Source organism: Alnus glutinosa, chromosome 14 (assembly GCF_958979055.1).
Source record: "Alnus glutinosa chromosome 14, dhAlnGlut1.1, whole genome shotgun sequence".
NCBI classification, from domain to species: Eukaryota; Viridiplantae; Streptophyta; class Magnoliopsida; order Fagales; family Betulaceae; genus Alnus; species Alnus glutinosa.
In genome coordinates, this window is record NC_084899.1 from 17,633,615 (window position 1) to 17,652,312 (window position 18,698).

At 35.6% G+C, this 18,698-nt stretch overlaps 2 protein-coding genes across 3 annotated transcripts; both read left to right on the top strand.

Moving 5' to 3' along the window:
- The first annotated feature begins 399 nt into the window (after window positions 1-399).
- On the top strand, window positions 400-1,594 carry LOC133856756 (uncharacterized mitochondrial protein AtMg00810-like). Its single transcript, XM_062291804.1, has 2 exons — window positions 400-489; window positions 728-1,594. The coding sequence occupies exons 1-2, from the start codon at window positions 400-402 to the stop codon at window positions 1,592-1,594; spliced, it is 957 nt and encodes a 318-aa protein (XP_062147788.1).
- Window positions 1,595-11,374: 9,780 nt separating this feature from the next.
- On the top strand, window positions 11,375-18,425 carry LOC133857768 (ribonucleoside-diphosphate reductase large subunit). Of its 2 annotated transcripts, XM_062293110.1 has the most exons (17): window positions 11,375-11,910; window positions 12,259-12,320; window positions 12,436-12,523; window positions 13,721-13,984; window positions 14,153-14,393; window positions 14,470-14,546; window positions 14,741-14,911; window positions 15,011-15,103; window positions 15,210-15,359; window positions 15,460-15,546; window positions 15,684-15,848; window positions 15,931-16,050; window positions 16,492-16,694; window positions 16,861-17,010; window positions 17,105-17,252; window positions 17,789-17,872; window positions 17,967-18,425. In XM_062293110.1, the coding sequence occupies exons 1-17, from the start codon at window positions 11,683-11,685 to the stop codon at window positions 18,063-18,065; spliced, it is 2,430 nt and encodes an 809-aa protein (XP_062149094.1). In that variant the 5' UTR covers window positions 11,375-11,682; the 3' UTR covers window positions 18,066-18,425. The 2 variants fall into 2 exon arrangements, with proteins under 2 accessions (XP_062149094.1, XP_062149095.1); XM_062293111.1 differs by lacking the exons at window positions 11,375-11,910; window positions 12,259-12,320; window positions 12,436-12,523 and adding an exon at window positions 13,387-13,404.
- The last annotated feature ends 273 nt before the right edge of the window (window positions 18,426-18,698 follow it).

The following is an 18,698-nucleotide window of genomic DNA, read 5'->3' on the forward strand; positions in this document are numbered from 1 at the left end:
CAATCCACTCAGGTAAAGTCTCTTCTATCCAATCTCTAGGACTTTCATTGCCTTCATGCCTTAGCTGCTTTACATGAACCTCACTCTTATCGTGAGGCTTCCACTAACCCTCTTTGGCAGGACGCAATGAAAGAGGAACTTGATGCTTTACACAAGAATCATACATGGGATATGGTTAACTTGACTCCAGGGAAGTCTATTGTTAGGTGTAAGTAGGTCTACAAAATTAAGACTTGTTCTGATGCTACTGTTGACAGATGCAAGGTTCGACTTGTGGCCAGAGGTTTTACTCAAGAATATGGTGTGGATTATGATGAGACTTTTGCTCCTATTGCTCGCCTATCTTCTGTGCGTGCTTTATTGGCAGTTGCAGCCTCTTGACATTGGTCACTTTCTCAAATGGATGTAAAAAATGTCTTCCTTAATGGCAATCTCAGTGAGGAAGTCTATATGAAGCCACCTCCTGGCCTTTCTTCTCCTCCGAACAAGGTCTGTCGCCTCTGTCGGGCTCTTTATGGCCTAAAGCAAGCTCCTTGAGCATGGTTTACTAAATTTAGTGACATTGTCTCTAGTCTTGGCTATTCTATCAGCTCCTATGACTCTGCCTTGTTATTCGTCACATAGATCCAGGCATCATTTGTATGTTGATGACATTATTATCACTAGCAATGATTCAATTGGTATTCTGGTGCTCAAGTAGTTTCTCAGTTAACATTTTGACATGAAGGATCTTGGCACTCTCAGCTATTTTCTTGGTCTTGAGATTTCTTCTTCTTCTGATGGTTACTATTTGACACATGCCAATTATATCTCTGATATGCTTTCACAGGCCAATCTCACAAACTGTAAGACCATCGACATGCCGACTGAGCTCAATGTTCGTCTTAATCTACATGATGCCGAGCCTCTTCGTGATTTCACTCTCTATCGATATTTGGTTGGCAGCCTTGTCTATCTTACTGTTACTAGGCCTGATATCTCATATGTTGTCCATCAGGTGAGTCAGTTTATAGCTGCTCCCTGCTCTACTCACTTTTCTGCCATTCTTCTCATCCTTCGTTATCTCAAGGGGACATTATTTCAATGGCTCCACTTCTCCTCTCAGTCCCCTCTTCAATTACATGCTTATACTGATGCGGATTGGGCAGGTGATCCTACAGACCGTCGCTCCACCACTGGTTATTGTTTCCTACTTGGCACCTCTCTTATTTCTTGGCACAGTAAGAAACAGTTTGTTGCTGCTCTCTCTAACACCGATGCAGAATATCGTACTTTAGCTGACACCTCCTCGGAGCTCCTTTGGTTGCGATGGCTTCTACAAGATATAGGTGTCTCTTTCTCCTCAGCTACTCCTATCTACTATGACAACATAAGTGCTATTCAGATTGCCTATAATGATGTTTATCATGAACGGACCAAACATATTGAGATTGATTGTCACTTTGTCTGTCATCATCTCCTTCAAGGCTCTCTACAACTTCATTCTATTATGTCTCATGATCAATTCGCGGACCTCTTCACAAAGTCTCATCCTCCAGGGCGATTCCGCAATCTTGTGTCCAACCTCAAGATGGTCTTTCGCACTCCACCTTGAGTTTGAGAGGGGATGTTAGATTATGTTAGCATTATGTGTGATTCAATATACAACTTTTCTCTCAACAAACATGTTAATGTATGTAATATGTAAAGCATGAGATTGGATATGTAATCTATAAAACTATTGTTTTCATTATCATGTTATGAATTGTTTTGATACTCCATATTATGTGATGAGGTCACATGGAGTAATATGTCTGAATTAAAGATAATGTAAATGAAAATATCAGGCTTTATTTAATATAAGTGGTTATATTAATAGCTATAACATTTTGGTGATAAACTTTGTTTTGAATACTTTTGAACTAGCAGTTATTAAAAACACTAATTAGATATATTTTAACTAGAGGGCTTAAACTTGTTGAGCTACAAAATACACATCCCCCTACAAAATTGTGATAATTGTACAGATGCTGCAAAAGAAGATGAGGATGAGGACCCGTACATTTATTGGGTTTTGGGCTTAAGGCTGACTAGAAGCCTTGGTATTTTGAGAAGGGCTGACTTATATTAGTTAGTTTATTATATTTTTTTATGTGTCTCATGTGACACCTTTTGATAAAAATTATTAAATATGTATATTAATGTTTGTAAAACAATGTTAATATTTATATAAAGTTGAATTTTATCTAGAAGCTTTGATATATTTAATTTGAAATAACTTTGTGGTGTCAAAAGAAAGAAAATAAGTTTATTCATAATTATTTTTCACTGCCATAATTTTGATGTTATATCATGTAGTAGTGTCACGTGAATAATCAATATATTTTTTACTTGTGAAAAATAAAGACTCCTAAATAATCAACCGTAAAACATACAACCAAAATATAAAGCGTAAAAGTAAAAAACACATATATTTTGGTTACGAAGTGGAAACTGTTTGTACCAAAGAGAAAAACCATTACGGGATAGCCAAACCCAGGCAATCCACTATTCAGAAAAAAAAAGTTAGTTACAAGATAGTCTTATTCACATAACTCAATGCAGTAGTCGTACATTTAACTCTGACACGTACCTATACGTGAACGCATCTCAACTAGACCTCATGTCTGAAGAGTTATTCAATATATTCCTTTAACTTGGAGCTCCTCTCTAAGTTAGACTTCAAATGATAAAACAAAACAATAAAATAAAACTCGAAGAGAGTTAGCATATCTAGTGGCGGAGCCAGGATTTTGGGTGAGGGGGGTCAATAATTTTTTTTTTCAATGAATAAAAAAAAAAAGTTGAACAAAAATTAATTAAAAATTTTAACTAACGCAATAAATAATTAATTGATCAAAATTAAACTAATTTTTAAAACATATAAATGTAACTTACAATTTAATTGAGTTGTCCTCGACGAGTCTTCATTCATTGAAATCGCTGCATGATTTTTTCATTGCTAATAGTCTTGAATATATCATTCTCAATGTACGTGACCAAACAATCATTCATCCACTGATATCTCATTCTATTACGTAAACGATTTTTAACAATATTCATTGCTGAAAATGTTCTTTCAACAGTTGCTGTCACAATTGGCAGAATCAATGACAATGTCACCAATGAATAAACCAATGATTAGGTGATATCTTTTTTCATCTTCACCATCTTCTCAGCAAGTTGTCCAATCCCTCTAAGTGTTGCAAATTCTTCATTAGAATGCATGTCAATGATATATGTTTCAAGTTAGTTGTCTAAGGTCATAAGTTGAACTGCTAAAAAATCATTTGGATAAAACTGAGCAAGACGAAGTGTATTATCCTTATTAAAAGCATCAAACAAGTCATCTGGACTCAAGCACGCAACACAAAGTAAAAATTCAGAATTCGCCTTAATAAAGCAACTGTTAAGTTCAAGGAGTTGCATGTCTATAACAGTATAATAAAGCTCCACACGGTAATGATGCAAATTTGTCATGCTTTGAGCTTTTCTCCGTGATCGAGGTTGATACATATCATCCATATTGGGCACAACAATATTTTTTTTGGCACAAAACACAGAAACTTCTTCAAATAAAGAGTTCTGCCCTTCTTCTCCTAGCCTGTAAACGCTGTTTTGAAACTTCAACCAACTTCATTGCATTCAGAATATTTTGATCTTTTCATTGTAATGCTTAAGATAACTCATTTGTAATCCCCAAAACACTTTTCATTAAATGTAAATTGAAAGCAAATTCAAAAGTCTGTAGCAATCGAATCAATATATTTGCTTCTGCTCTCTGTTCAGAATATAAACCATCTTCCACAATATCTTCAACAGCCTCGATGATAGAAGAAAACATGTGAATAAGATTAATAATTGCACCATAATGAGAACTCCAACGTGTATCTCCAAGTCTCTTTATATTCATTTCTTGATTCAAGCCATGACCAGTAGGAATTTCATTATTTTGTAGTGCTTCCACAACTTCAGCAATTTGTTTTTCACGAAGTGTGTCACGACGTTTGCATGATGCTCCAACAACATTAGAAACACTATTAACCAAGCTAAAAAAAAGTTGCAATTTGGATGTGATTTTTAGCAACAACAACTAAAGTCAGTTGAAGCTGGTGTGCAAAGCTATGACCATAATAGGTAGATGAGTTTTCATTCAAAATAAGTGTTTTAAGTCCATTCAACTCACATCGCATTTTGCTAGCTCCATCGTATCCTTGCCCTCGCAATCTGCTAATATTTAAATGATGCTTGTTAAGTATTGACTCAATTGTCCTCTTCAATACTGCAGTTGTGGTATTGCTAACATGTGTAATGACTAAAAAATGTTCAATCACATTGCCCCGCTTATCTACATATCGCAAAATAATTGTCAATTGTTCTTTAACAGATATATCACGAGATTCATCAACTAGGATTGCAAATTACGAGTCTGCAAGATCTTTAAGAATAGCATCTAGAGTTTCACTTGTTGCAGTATTTGCTATATCTTTTTGAATGTCCGGTGCAGTCATTTGATGATTTTTAGGAGCATTTTCCAAGACTACTTTGTTAATTTCTTCACTATGTTTTGCAAGAAATTGCAACAATTCACAAAAATTTCCCTGATTACTTGTGCTTTTAGATTCATTATGGCCACAGAATGCTAATCCTTGTTGTTGTAAAAAGCGAATACAATCAATTGATGCATTCAAACAAGTTCTATAGTCCATTTTTTGCTGATCTGATTGCTTGTCAAAAAATGTTATGATGCTTTGTTTATGATTTAACAAAGCTTCACATTTTCATCGAGCTTGATTATGTGCACTATTGTGAGCCACCACACGACTCTGTAACTTATCTTTCTTTTTCCAATTTTTAAACCCTTTAGTAACAAATGAGTCTCATCCTGCTTGATTTCCAGTGTCCGGTCTGAAGAGATAACAAAATAAGCAATACACATCATCTTTTAAAATGTTGTATTCCAACCAGACAGAATATTCTTTAAACCATGCTGGATTAAAACGACGCCATGTTTTTCCAAATTGTGTTTATGGAAAATTATACACAAATGGTTGACAAGGTTTTTTTTTTTTGTAAATATGCTCTTCGAATTTTGTCTCTATCACTAGGATGGTAACCATAAATTTTTTTCCTTAAGCAAGGATCGGCTGTCAGATTTTCTAAATCTGCTTCAATACCAGCTCGTTTAGAATTTGATTGTAGTTCAATTGAATCATTGTTCTCCATAATTTCAAACAAATGCAATTATATATTTTATACAATTAATATATGAAACAAAAATTATATATATTCCTAAACCATTAAAAATAAAAACAATTATAAAAAAAGCAATCTATATATAAAAATAAATAAATAAATTGAAAATAACAATTAAAAAATAAAAACTTAAAATATGAAAGTTATTACATACCTGAAACTGAAATGTTGGATTTTGTTTATAAATTACTTTGAATGGTTGAATTTTGAATGAGAAAGGTATAGAAAAAGTGAAAACACAGAAAATAAGACTTGCTTGAAGTTTAACCCAGCACAGAAAATAACACCACACATGGCTGACGGTTGTACAACTCTAAATAACAATAGAGTTTTTTTTGTTCCAAGCAATCTTATCCGTTATTTTTTAAAAAATAAGAAATAAAAAAATCTGAACCGTCCAAATTTTGTTGATCTCTTCTGAGTTCTAAAGCCAGATGCTGCGCACACGGTCACACAACTCACAAATACTCCCACCGACTCACACTACCACACGCACTGATTAGTGATTTTTTTTTTTAAAAAAAAAAATGAGACTTTTTACTGTGACAAGTTAGTTGTAGCTGTAGCTAGAGTTGTAGACTTTTTATTGTATTGTTTTACAGTTGTAGTCTTGTAGGTGTGATCTTTTTTATTTTTTTAAAAAATGAAAAGAAACTGATGTCATACGAAAGTAGGTGTAGACGCGTAGTCTCAACTCTTAAGTACTTTGCAGGCTTATCATGACTCTTGACTTTTTTAGCCTTCAAACAATTAAACAGTTCGTTTTTGAGAAAATTTAAAAAAGTTGCTCAGCTTGTCATTGTCTTCAACCTTTGTCCCTGCCGCAGTTCCACCATTTCTGTAAAGAGATACAGAGTTGAGTTATCTCAGTTATGGGGGAAAAAAAAAAATCTCACGGCAAGTGGTGGGCAAGTTTGCCCATTGATGAAATCCTAGGGGGGGCATTCCAAAGGACCAGGGCATGGTTTTTTTTTTTTTAGGAGGTGGGGGGGGGGGGGGGGGGGGGGGGCATTTGACCTCTCTCAACCCCCCCTCTCTCCGCCCTTGAGCACATCTAACAATTTTTGCCTAAACACCATATCTTAACATAATGAGAATTCAGCTAAGGACTTCTTAAAGATACACAACCTATAAGCCTCTTTGTATACGCATTACAAATCCTATTTCTACTCAAACTTGGATTTCATAGGCGACGTCCGAACCTGGCCTCTGACGTTTGGATCTGCAACTAAAACTTCAGGCAAAAACTGAAGCGTGTCCGGACCTGCAACCCTAGTGTACGGACAGTTGCACAAAGTACTTCCACTGTTCGCAGTCATCGCATTTGCGTTCGGACCTTCATGCAGACATGTGCTCTCTGTGGCTCACGTCTGCTAGGCCGTCTAGGTCTTCTTGCAACTTGTGTTTGCTGCGCTGTTCGGACCTTCATAGGACTCTGAGATTTTGAGCTGGGCATTCAAACTCTGATATTTGGGCGTCCTGACAGGCTGTAGGGAAAATCAACTTTTTGAGCTGTAAAGACTCCATAATATTTCCTTCAACATTAACTTGCCTTCTTAAGAGATATTATGTACAGATACTTGTCATGATCAGTCATTTCTATAAAGGAATATATATTATGCAATATTCTTCTAGAAGACTCTAAAAATACGGTGTCCTTGTTATAAAAGTCCCTGATATAGAAGCTTTTTTGTCAATCAGAATGTAGCCAATTAAAATAAACCAACAACTTGCAACTTGTTAGTAAGTTAGGACGTTACAACCTCTATAGCCAAAGACCCACAACTAGCTTGGTCGTGGGTCTCCATGGCCATAAAAGGCTTTTTCTAAACGTTTTGTTTTATTTTATTTTATTTTTCTAAGGGGCATAATTATATATATTTTTTTATAAGTAATTGCAATTTACAAAAATAAGCACAAAGGGGCGCAACCCTTATACACAGAAAGTATACAAGAGAACCTCTAAAAGGGACGAACATAGAATAATTAGGGGCATAATTATATTTTCATATATGATAGGGTGTAATGGATAATTTAAGTTACGTGTGAGTCATGTGACTTATTTTCTATCCAAACTAACAGAAAATGATAACGCGTGCGCCATGGGGGCTTGAAAGTTTTAAGTAGTTCGAGGGAGTCAATTATCACTTTTAAAAGTTTGATATGATGATTGCAACTCGGATGTCAAGAGGGAGAAAAAATAAGAAAATTTGTTAAAATGGTCATTGTAGTTTGATCATGTGACAAATAAATCTATGGCGTTTCAAAATGAACAAATAACTTTATGCAATATGCCGATGTAACAAATAAGTCATTTCGAACAAATTTCGGTAATTTTTTCCAACAATATCATTTTATGAAAGTACAAATTCACCCATTAAAGAAAACATTATAAAAAAAGAAAAAAAAATGGTTTGGGTATTGTTGGGGTGGCCGACTACCCTTACAATTACCTAGCAGGGGATGAGAAGGTGAGCCGAATCATCGAGCAACTCATATAAAACCTCGTACGTACTAATTCATCTCGTTCCACTCACACTGTACAGAAGAAACTGATGTGGTCTTTTGTTTACCAAAATATATCAATAATAAATAACCACTCGCAACAGAATGAATCCTTGTAGGATAAGGCTATAGAGAGAGTGTCGAACCTCAAGGACTGCAGGGGTATTACTATCAAGTTTTTCGAGATTAAATATAACTTAATTAAAAAGATGTTTGATTTGGTTTTTGTTTTATAAAAAGAAATACATAAAAGTAAAGATAGTAGGGATGAGATAAAGAATAGGGGATTGATTTTACCACTCACAGCATAACAATGGTCAATCATAAATTAACAAGGGAAATTCATACTATGCATGATATAGGGCTCGTCTCACTTGAGTAGTCAAGAAATTACCTCTAAAGAATAAGTATAATCCATCTTCGGTTGGCACAGACCGTCCACTTAACCACTAAGATGCGGTACGACCCGTCTTTTCTAGGCATGGACTAGCTACGTCTTTAATAGGATATACACACAATCAATGGAATAGTATAACCCATTTTCGGTTGGCACGAACTGTCTACCTAAATTACACTAAACTAGGGCGTAGTACAATCTGTCTTCCCTAGGCATGGTCTATCTAATTCTCTTGATCATATATCAATTAAAACCGTTGTATAACAATCATTCACATAATCACAGAAAATATGAAGGATTGAGTTCAATCAATATAAAAGACTTTCTAAGACAAGATAAGAAATTCACAATGATTGAATATAAACATTAAAATTAATTCTCACAGTTATACCACCATCATGCATAAAGAAAATCTCAAACTAAAATACAATTAAACCATTGTTACTTGGAAAAGGGCTACATCAACACCCTATTAGGAATTTAACCACTCATCGTAGTGTTGGGATGACCTCCTGCCATGTTCTTCTCCTCTTCAACTTGTCAGGCCTCCAAGAAGAATTTTCTGTCTAAATCTAAGCACAAGCCCAAGCACCAAGCACACCTTCTCTTGAAACTTAGGGATCTATTTATAGGGAGCACACAAGTCTTAGAAGCCCTTGGAATTCCAGAAAAATCGCTCTTGAGTCTTATTGTCCAAGTAGGAGATTGAAACTTCAATCCAAGTAGGAAAATGATTCCAAATTCGGCCAGAATTACGGTCTTTTATTACGGGGCGATTTTAACATAGTAAACTTTCGAATTAGAGAAAAGCTATTTCTGACATATTTGTTAAATATTTTATTAGCTTTCCAACGCCATCAATTTCATTGCAATCCGATATCTGACGCAAATGTTATGATTCAAACACTGAGACATATGCAGAATCCAAATTTGAATCCAATCCGATTTTGACTCTTAGTGGAGAAATTCCGATTTAATCATTCACTTGATTTGATTAAACTTAACCACATCATATAGGTATTCTATTATGAGTGGTTAAGTTTAAACATATCTTCTAGGTCTTCTCAAAGTGTGCTTTAAGCCCAAAATTAATGGAATTGATTGCATCTTTATTTAAAACCTGAAAATATTAAAACAACATAAAATCAAACAAATAACAATGCTAAGGAATTAACATATGCAAGTTAAGGGGCTTGAATGTGCAACATTCAGCGCTTATCAGAAACAAACACAACGAGCAACTAGGAGGGATAGTCCCAACCTTTTGCCTAAAAAGCCCTAACCCTAATTCTCGAAATCACCCATCGCACCTGACATGAAACTCAGGGACGAGATGCACACATGCAGTGTCATGGGAGACAAGGATGCAAATTATAGTTTGAGTAATAGGCTTATCATAAATAGTGGCACACAATGATAATATGCCTCCTTTCACTATGAATTGTTGTAAGGGCCACTTGGCGATGTGCCTAGAGGCTCTATGAAGGGGTGGCTAAACCACTCTATATCCATGGGGTGGTCGGCCACCCTAGCGGTGCCCAAACATTTTTTTGTTCTCTTTATTTTTTTTTTCTTAGAGTATAAGTTGTATTTTCATAATACTGTACCAAAAAAATGACTAAATTTTGAATGGAATGACTTATTTATTACATAGACATACCATATTGAATTATTTGAAATCTCAAACATTTATTTACGGCAAGATCAAATAATTTGGATCAATTTCATATATATATATATATATATATATATTTTGAAGTCTTGCGATCAACTGCCAAAAAAATTGGCGCGCCAATTTGCATTTTGCATTGCCCCCCTTCCTCTCTATTTGGGGGTGTACATGTGAATGCAGGTGCGAGTGTGATTGATTATTTGCAATATACGCAATCGTATCCGTAAAATGTGGATATTATTTTTAGATATTTGCAGCTACATCCGCGTCATTTTTTTTACTAACCGCATCTACGTGGTCGTTATTTGCTATATGCATATTAGGTAATGAGCATTTTGGGCATTCTTTGGGTCTCTATTATGGCTTATTTTAAACGATTTGAAAATACTTTATACCGATTTTTAATGTTTTGGGCTTTTTTTGTTTGTTTGTTTGTTTTGTTTTGAAAAGTTATAATCTTTTGAGAAAATATTAATTTCACATTATTTTTGTCTTTTTATCCAAGTAACACAGTCAACCAACTAATAAAAACATAACATATACCTAATAAAAAACGAAGTCATTTATATATTAAACACCAAAACGATGTGTGTGTGTTTATTTTTTTATTTTATTTTTGTGAATTTGTTAAATATAATATATAAGATATATATTTTATATAAAGGGTATGAGGATGCGGTAATAACTGCATCGGCATATCATAAAAGGATAGCGGATGCGAGCAGTTAATATCCGCCCGCGTATACTCTTCTACTCTCTATTCAAGCACAATTCAAACAATTAAAATTAAGGCCCCGTTTGGCAACCTCCTCCCCTCCCCTTTTTTTTTTTTTTTTTACTTCTTAAAAAAAAAAATCAACTTCAAAGCTGTAACGACCCACCCCCAATGACACAATATTGTCCGCTTTTGGCTCCCCATACCAAACTTCCCAAGAGGTCACCCATCCTGAGATTGTTCTCGCAGCGGCTCGCTTAACTACGGAGTTCTAATAGGTTCATTGCCATCACGGCTTTAAAACGCGTTGTGTCATATATGGTGCATTTATACATATAAGCATATCCTCATTCCCAGGCGATGTGGGACGTCACAAAAGCATTCTAACTTTTTTTTTTTTTTTTTTTTTTCAACTTTTTACATCACATTAACAATTTTTTTTATTATTATTTAGATCAAAAAATTCAATGTAATACAAAATTTTTGTTACTTTATAAATTATTTATACTTTATATCATATCAATCACTAAAACAAAAAAATTCTCTTATATTTGAGGAGAATGAGTTGCCAAACGGGGTCTAAATTACTTTTTCGTTTCGTTTTCAATGCTTTATTGAAGAGTAGAAATGTTACACTTATTTAGCTTTTTTTTTTATTTTTTTTTATTTTATTTTTTTTAAAGTTAATTGTGAAATGATGTGTCAATAAAGAGACGGTGACACGTTACATGTAATTTTTTTTTGAAAAGTAGATATTTCTCTCATTAAAGAGTGTTACGAACGGAGTGGTCCCCACTGCACACGCCAACACATTGCCAGCTACACCACGCCTCACGATTACCCGCCAGTTTACACAAACACACACAGTCAACCACACTCACACCCCTAAAAGCTAAAGCATTAACGCTCCCCCAAATTCTGGCGCGAAAAGTTCAAATCCCCAAAACTCCCTCTAAGAGGGAAACCACGAAAACCAGTCTAAACCCTAATCTCTATTTTCAAACGCGGCCGACCTTTATATAACTACCCAACGTTCTCTCATTTTCTCTGTGCAGCAGACTTGTTTGACGAAATTCCTCACAGAGAGAGTGAGAGAGAGAGCGCGAGAATTGTTAGAAAATGTATGTGGTGAAGAGGGATGGGCGGCAGGAAGCGGTGCATTTTGACAAGATCACGGCGCGGCTGAAGAAGCTGAGCTATGGGTTGACCATGGAGCACTGCGACCCGGTGCTGGTGTCCCAGAAGGTCTGCGCCGGGGTCTACAAGGGAGTCACCACCAGCCAGCTCGATGAGTTGGCGGCCGAGACTGCCGCCGCCATGACCGCCAACCACCCCGACTATGCCTCCGTGAGTTTGGCCACCATCTCTTTGTTGATTTTTTTTTTTTGGCCCTGGGTTTTGTTTCTTTGATATATTTTGTGATGGGTTTGGTCTGGTTATAAAAATAATTTTGGCGGCTTTTGTCTCTGGGTCTGGTTTGATTTCTCAATTTCCGTTGATTTTTTTATGTGGGTTTTGTTCGTTGACTAAGAATGGTAAAAGAATTTACTGTTTTTGGTAGGTTTTTTTAAATGATTTTCGGTTCTGGGTTTAGTATATTTCTAAAACTCGTGTTTTGCTCTGGATTTTTTAGTTAATGCTTTGGGATGATTGTGTGTTCTGATCTGTTCTTTTTTGTGATATTGTATGATGCAGTTGGCTGCAAGAATTGTTGTTTCAAATCTGCACAAGAACACAAAAAAGTCATTCTCGGAGACGTAAGAATCACCAAAATTCAATTATATTTTTCTTTATTTTCAACTAGCATATGTGGTTGAAAAATTTAGAGAAAAAAAGAGACTACATTTTGATATTGGTGATTGTTCAATGCAGGATCAAAGACATGTACTACCATTTTAATGAGAGATCTGGGCAGAAGGCTCCTCTGATTGCTGATGATGTTTATGAAATAATCATGAAGGTAATTATACTGCCGTTCTTACTGAGTAATAGGCAGGGTTGTGGACTCTGCATTTTAAAGTTTTGCTTCTACTATGTGTTCGCTTCTGCTATCATTATTGCCATTCTTTTTTTCACGTTTAGTGTATTGATTAATCATTGAAATTAAATGTTGATATAGTTTTATACTTAGATATTTTTCTAGTGTTTAGGAAATTAGGCATAGAAGAGTAGTAGTGGACTAAGTGGAGCATGTGCATGATGCTTATAGAGCTATTACAATTGACTCATAAATGTCAATTGCTTATACAATGATATGGCTAAACTATTGTCATTACTGGGACCCTTAAGATATTTTATATATATATATATATATATATATATATATATATATATATATATATATATATGACCTTGGCACTTCAGATCTAGATGCACTAGATCTTGCAACTTCTTCTATGAGAAGATTTGACTTAGGGGTCGACTGTGAACCTCGGTCGAAACTTATCTTAACAGTACCATCCAAGTACTGCTGGATATAATCTAGATCTCCTAGATTATGCCTTACGAGATCAGGCTTAAAACTCTCATTGGTCAAACTCCATTCTTTGGGCGACAACTTTATCCACATAGGATTAGTTCAGGTCGCCATTATATATATATATATATATATATATTTTCTCCCTGAAGAAATTTTATCTTGATTTTTCCCACTCTTGTGATTGCTTGGCCTCTGAAGCTTGTACTGTTAAGTTTGGTTTGAATCAAAGAGATTTTCCGGCAATGGGTTGGCCATCTTGGGTTCTCTTTTTCTTTTGGAGTTCAACCATCTGATTCTGAAGGTGTATTCCAAGTATTGGTTTGAGTACTCAATTGGTGCTTCCTCCCCTGGTAAAGAATAAGGTGGAGGGTGAGCTTGTGGATTTAAAATTCGTTAATTGCTTGTGTAACTTACTAATAAAGGAAAAAAGTTCTGCAATATCTTTTGTGATATGGTGTTTTAGATTTTCTCAACTCAAACATCTCTAGACAGCTTGTCATCTGAAAAATTAAGAAAAGTAATGAAAGTGAAAGAAAAGGAGAAGAAAAGAAAGCCAGGGCCTGGCTTTCTGTTAGCAACTATAAAGGAAAAGTAAAAGCATATTATCTGAAAGTCTTTGCAAAGATATGTGGCGTTTATTGATTCGATTTTGCAATTTTTTGTTTTGTCTTGTTTCAGAATGCTGCTCGTTTGGACAGTGAGATCATCTATGATCGAGACTTTGACTATGATTACTTTGGTTTCAAAACCCTTGAGAGGTCTTACCTATTGAAGGTCCAAGGAAAGGTTGTAGAAAGGCCTCAACACATGTTGATGAGGGTTTCTGTTGGAATTCACAAGGATGATGTTGATTCTGCTATCAAAACATACCATATGATGTCTCAACGGTGGTTCACTCATGCTTCTCCTACTCTTTTTAATGCTGGAACTCCCAGGCCTCAAGTATGTTTGTGTATATGCTTGTGATTTTTTTTTTTTTAAAATAAAAAATAAAATTCCCTTGCTTCCAATTTTGATGTGAAGCAGTGTTATCGCTATTGAGACTATGTTTGGTTTAAAGGAGTGATTTGGTTAGTGAGACTGCTTGCTTTGGTTGATGTAACTTGGCAGTTGAGTAGCTGCTTCCTTGTGTGCATGAAAGATGATAGCATTGAAGGCATATATGACACCTTGAAGGAGTGTGCTGTTATCAGCAAATCAGCTGGAGGAATAGGTGTCTCCATTCACAACATTCGTGCCACTGGCAGTTATATTCGTGGAACAAATGGGACATCCAATGGCATTGTTCCAATGCTACGTGTATTTAATGATACTGCACGTTATGTTGATCAAGGGGGAGGCAAGAGAAAGGGTATGTTTGTGGTGTTTTCTTGTGTATACTGTTTGAAGAGTATCTTGTTCTAATTTGGTATGTATCCTGCTTATAGGTGCATTTTCTGTGTACTTGGAGCCATGGCACGCTGACATATTTGAGTTTCTAGATTTAAGAAAGAATCATGGGAAGGTATGGTCAACTGGGGTTGTTTTTAACTAGCCATGAAGGAATAGTGTTTCTCCATTACCTGCAAAGTTATCCGTATTTATCCCATTTGTATGATATTATGTTTTCTTTTAATTTGAGTTGTATTAGCTGTTATTTTCAGTGTGTAAAGTAATTGTACTGCTTAATGATAACTTTTTAAACATTTATTCTTGTAGGAGGAGCATCGTGCACGGGATCTATTTTATGCTCTTTGGGTGCCTGATCTCTTCATGGAAAGAGTCCAAAGTAATGGAGAATGGTCATTGTTTTGTCCTAGTGAGTCTCCAGGTTTGGCAGATTGTTGGGGTGAAGAGTTTGAGAAATTGTACGCTCGATATGAAAGAGAGGTATGTACAATTTTTTCCTGGCTTTATTTTGGCTTTGTTAAATGTGTTTTGTGGTTTACTGCTTGTTATTTTCTGATCATCCCCTATTGTTCTTTATAGGGCAAGGCAAAGAAGGTTGTCCAAGCGCAGAGCCTCTGGTTTGAAATATTGAAATCTCAGATAGAAACAGGAACCCCTTATATGCTTTTCAAGGTCATCCATTGAAATAAATCTGACTGTTCTTTTTTTTTTTTTTGTGTTTAATTTCTTAATTTGTGCAATATTTATTCAAATTCTTTTTCTGTATTGTTCTTTCCAGGATACTTGCAACAGGAAAAGCAACCAGCAGAATCTTGGTACCATCAAATCTTCAAACTTGTGTACAGAGATAATTGAGTATACAAGTCCAACAGAGACTGCTGTATGCAATCTGGCATCAATTGCTCTTCCACGATATGTTAGAGAGAAGGTGGGGTGTATCTGGCAAACATGTTAAGAATGTTCCCTATTTGTTGGTTTTAGAATTATTGGTTATTGATTTGACATTTGTTATTTTGCTTTTTTACTAGGGTGTTCCTATGGAGTCACATCCATCTAAGCTTGTTGGTAGCAGAGGCTCTAAGAATCGATTTTTTGACTTTGACAAACTAGCAGAGGTTTGAGTTCTTGTTACCAAATTGGTTAGCATATTAGCATCTTGTTATAAATATCTCTCTTTTTCTTGCCCCCTCTGCAGAATGTCAATTATTAAAAAATTTCTCTTAAATTTACTCTCCTTGTGCTTTTGGGACAGGTTTCTGCATTGGTTACTTATAACCTCAACAAAATAATTGATGTTAACTACTACCCTGTTGAAAATGCAAGAAGGTCAAATTTCCGACATAGACCTATTGGTATTGGAGTTCAGGGTCTTGCTGATACTTTCATCTTGCTTGGCATGTCATTTGATTCACCTGAGGTAACACTTATTTCTGGCTTTTGGTACTCATAATCTTAACTTGAATAATTTAGGTTAATAGTGATTTGACTATGCACTGCAGGCTCAACAGCTGAACAAAGACATATTTGAGACCATATACTATCATGCTCTTAAAACTTCCTCGGAGTTAGCTGCAAAAGAAGGGCCCTATGAAACATATAATGGGAGTCCTGTGAGCAAGGTATTTACTTGTGGAACTGCTTGTGTACGGCATGGGAGTGCTTTAATCCTGCAGTTTGATTGCTTTACTCTTGGTAAAAAAAATGTCCCTTTTTTTTTTCTTCCTTATAGTGGCTTCACTGGCTTATGTCAATTGTGATTCATTTTGAGACAACTGACCCTTGATAGTCCCCCCCCCCCCCCCCCCCCCCCCCCCCCCAATGTAGAGAACCTTCTTTTTTTTTTTTTTTTGAATCACATTTAATGGAATTTCTTTGAGAATTACTTCAATGTTACATCCATAATGATAAAGGTTCCATTCAAAACAATTTGATGCATGCCATTTCTTGATCTGGCATTTTAACAGTTCCATTGAATCTCTTAGCCTAAAAGATGGCATCTTTGCACATGCAAAACACACAATGTTATTTATAGCCACTTAGATGGTCGTTGTATTGTGCAGGGAATTCTTCAGCCAGACATGTGGGGTGTAATACCTTCAAATCGGTGGGACTGGAATGGTCTTAGGGAGATGATATCCAAGAATGGTGTTAGAAATTCACTTCTTGTAGCCCCTATGCCAACTGCTTCCACCAGTCAGATTCTTGGAAACAATGAGTGTTTTGAACCATATACCTCCAATATATACAGTCGCAGAGTTCTAAGGTTTGATTTGCCATCGTACACATCCTTAACTCGCTTTTTTTTTTTTTTTTTTTTTTTTTTTTGTTTTTTTTTTTTCTTTTTTTTTTGATAAAAAAAAAAACAGTTTAGCTATTTTAGTACTAAATATCCGTTGTTGCCTTATAATCTAATCTCTCCGTCTCTACAGTGGTGAATTTGTTGTGGTGAACAAACATCTTCTTCATGACTTAACTGAGATGGGTGTGTGGTCTCCTGCAATTAAGAACCAGATAATTTATGAGGATGGCTCTGTTCAGAAGATAGCAGAAATCCCTGATGACCTGAAAGACATTTACAAGTATGAATTGCATTTAGTCATTTACTTGGGTGTTTCCCCTATTTTAGTTTGGTTGTTAGCTTGGATTTGTGCTAAGACAATTTGCTGCAATCAGAACTGTTTGGGAGATCAAGCAAAAGACTTTGGTTGATATGGCTGTTGATCGTGGATGCTACATAGATCAGAGTCAGAGCCTCAATATTCATATGGACCAACCCAATTTTGGGAAACTTACCTCCTTGCACTTCTATGCGTGGTCCAAGGTATTAACTTTAATTCTGCATAAACATCTGAGGTTGGGAATTATATGAAAAAAATCCAGCCTCTTTGTTAGGATTCAGAAGATGCTATATGTGCTCCAGTTGTGATGAATGGTTTCATAATGTGGCAGTATATCATTCGCCATAGGATGCATTATGGTTGGTTTTAGCTTTTTTAGAGGATTGAACCTTGTTGGATAGTAAATTATTGCCATTCAATGACAAGAAATGAATGTATTGTGCAATTGGTCAATGATTTTCCCTTATGTGATGAGGTTGAAGGTTGTTCCTAGTTTTGACAATTTAGGAAGCAGATGTTTATTTTTTCTTGTGCATAAGTTGATTTTATAAGGTTACATATTCTTCTGTGCATTTGAAAACTTGTTAGTGTTGTTTCAACTGCTGCATCCTTGAGTATGATAGAGGCTTTTTTGAAAGATGTACCTTATGTAATTTCAAATTTCTTTTAATATCAGTAAGAGGGGGTTAACACAACTTGTAACGATTTCTTTTCTTTCCTTGTTCCTGGGTATGTGAAGGGTCTGAAGACAGGGATGTATTATCTGCGATCACGAGCGGCAGCTGATGCCATCAAGTTCACTGTTGATACTTCTATTCTCAAAGTAATGATCAATGTTGATTGCTATTGATTTCACAGGTTCAGATTTTTTTTTTTCTTTCCGCATATAATTATGTAAACTTTCTTTGATAATTTAGGAAAAACCCAAGGTGGTGGATGATGATGTTGATGCCAAGATTGCACAGATGGTATGCTCTCTAACAAACCGTGAAGAGTGCATGGCTTGTGGAAGTTAAAGGGTTCTCTATATATGGAGTGGCAAAAGATGTTCTTCTGGTTGAGATTCTTTCTCTTCATGCTCAGAGCACAGAAATTTGGCTTTGGCTTGCGGGCTCTTATGCTCTTATTAAGATGATATTTTTGAAGGTTTTAGGGGCATGGGTTTAGAAGTCTACTAATCAAACACTATAATATCAAATTTTCAAAGACTTCGAAATCTCTGTATAGCTCTAATATTGGTACTGGTTTGTTACATATGTATTTTGTATTGAGTTCATGCTCATGCATATCACAAGTTAAAGGACTGTAGCTGGGTTTGTAAATAAAGGGAAATTGGCCTTATTCCAAATGATTTATTAGATTGGAGATTTTACAAATTTAATGGATCTGTATTCTCAAGTGATTGCACAATAGGGTTTTCCTTTCCTAAAAGCCATGGATACTGGCTTGTACTAGTTTACTTTTTTCTCCTTTCCTAAAGCCCATTACAAGTTACATTTTATTGGCTTTTGGGTCTACAATTCCTCAATTGATGGTCAATATGGTGCTTAGTTTGTAAATTACTGTTAATGGGACATAAATTGGCTAGGCCTGGTTGTGTTGCTGAGTAGTATATCTACATTCTATGTTAAAGTTAATTTTTGACAAGA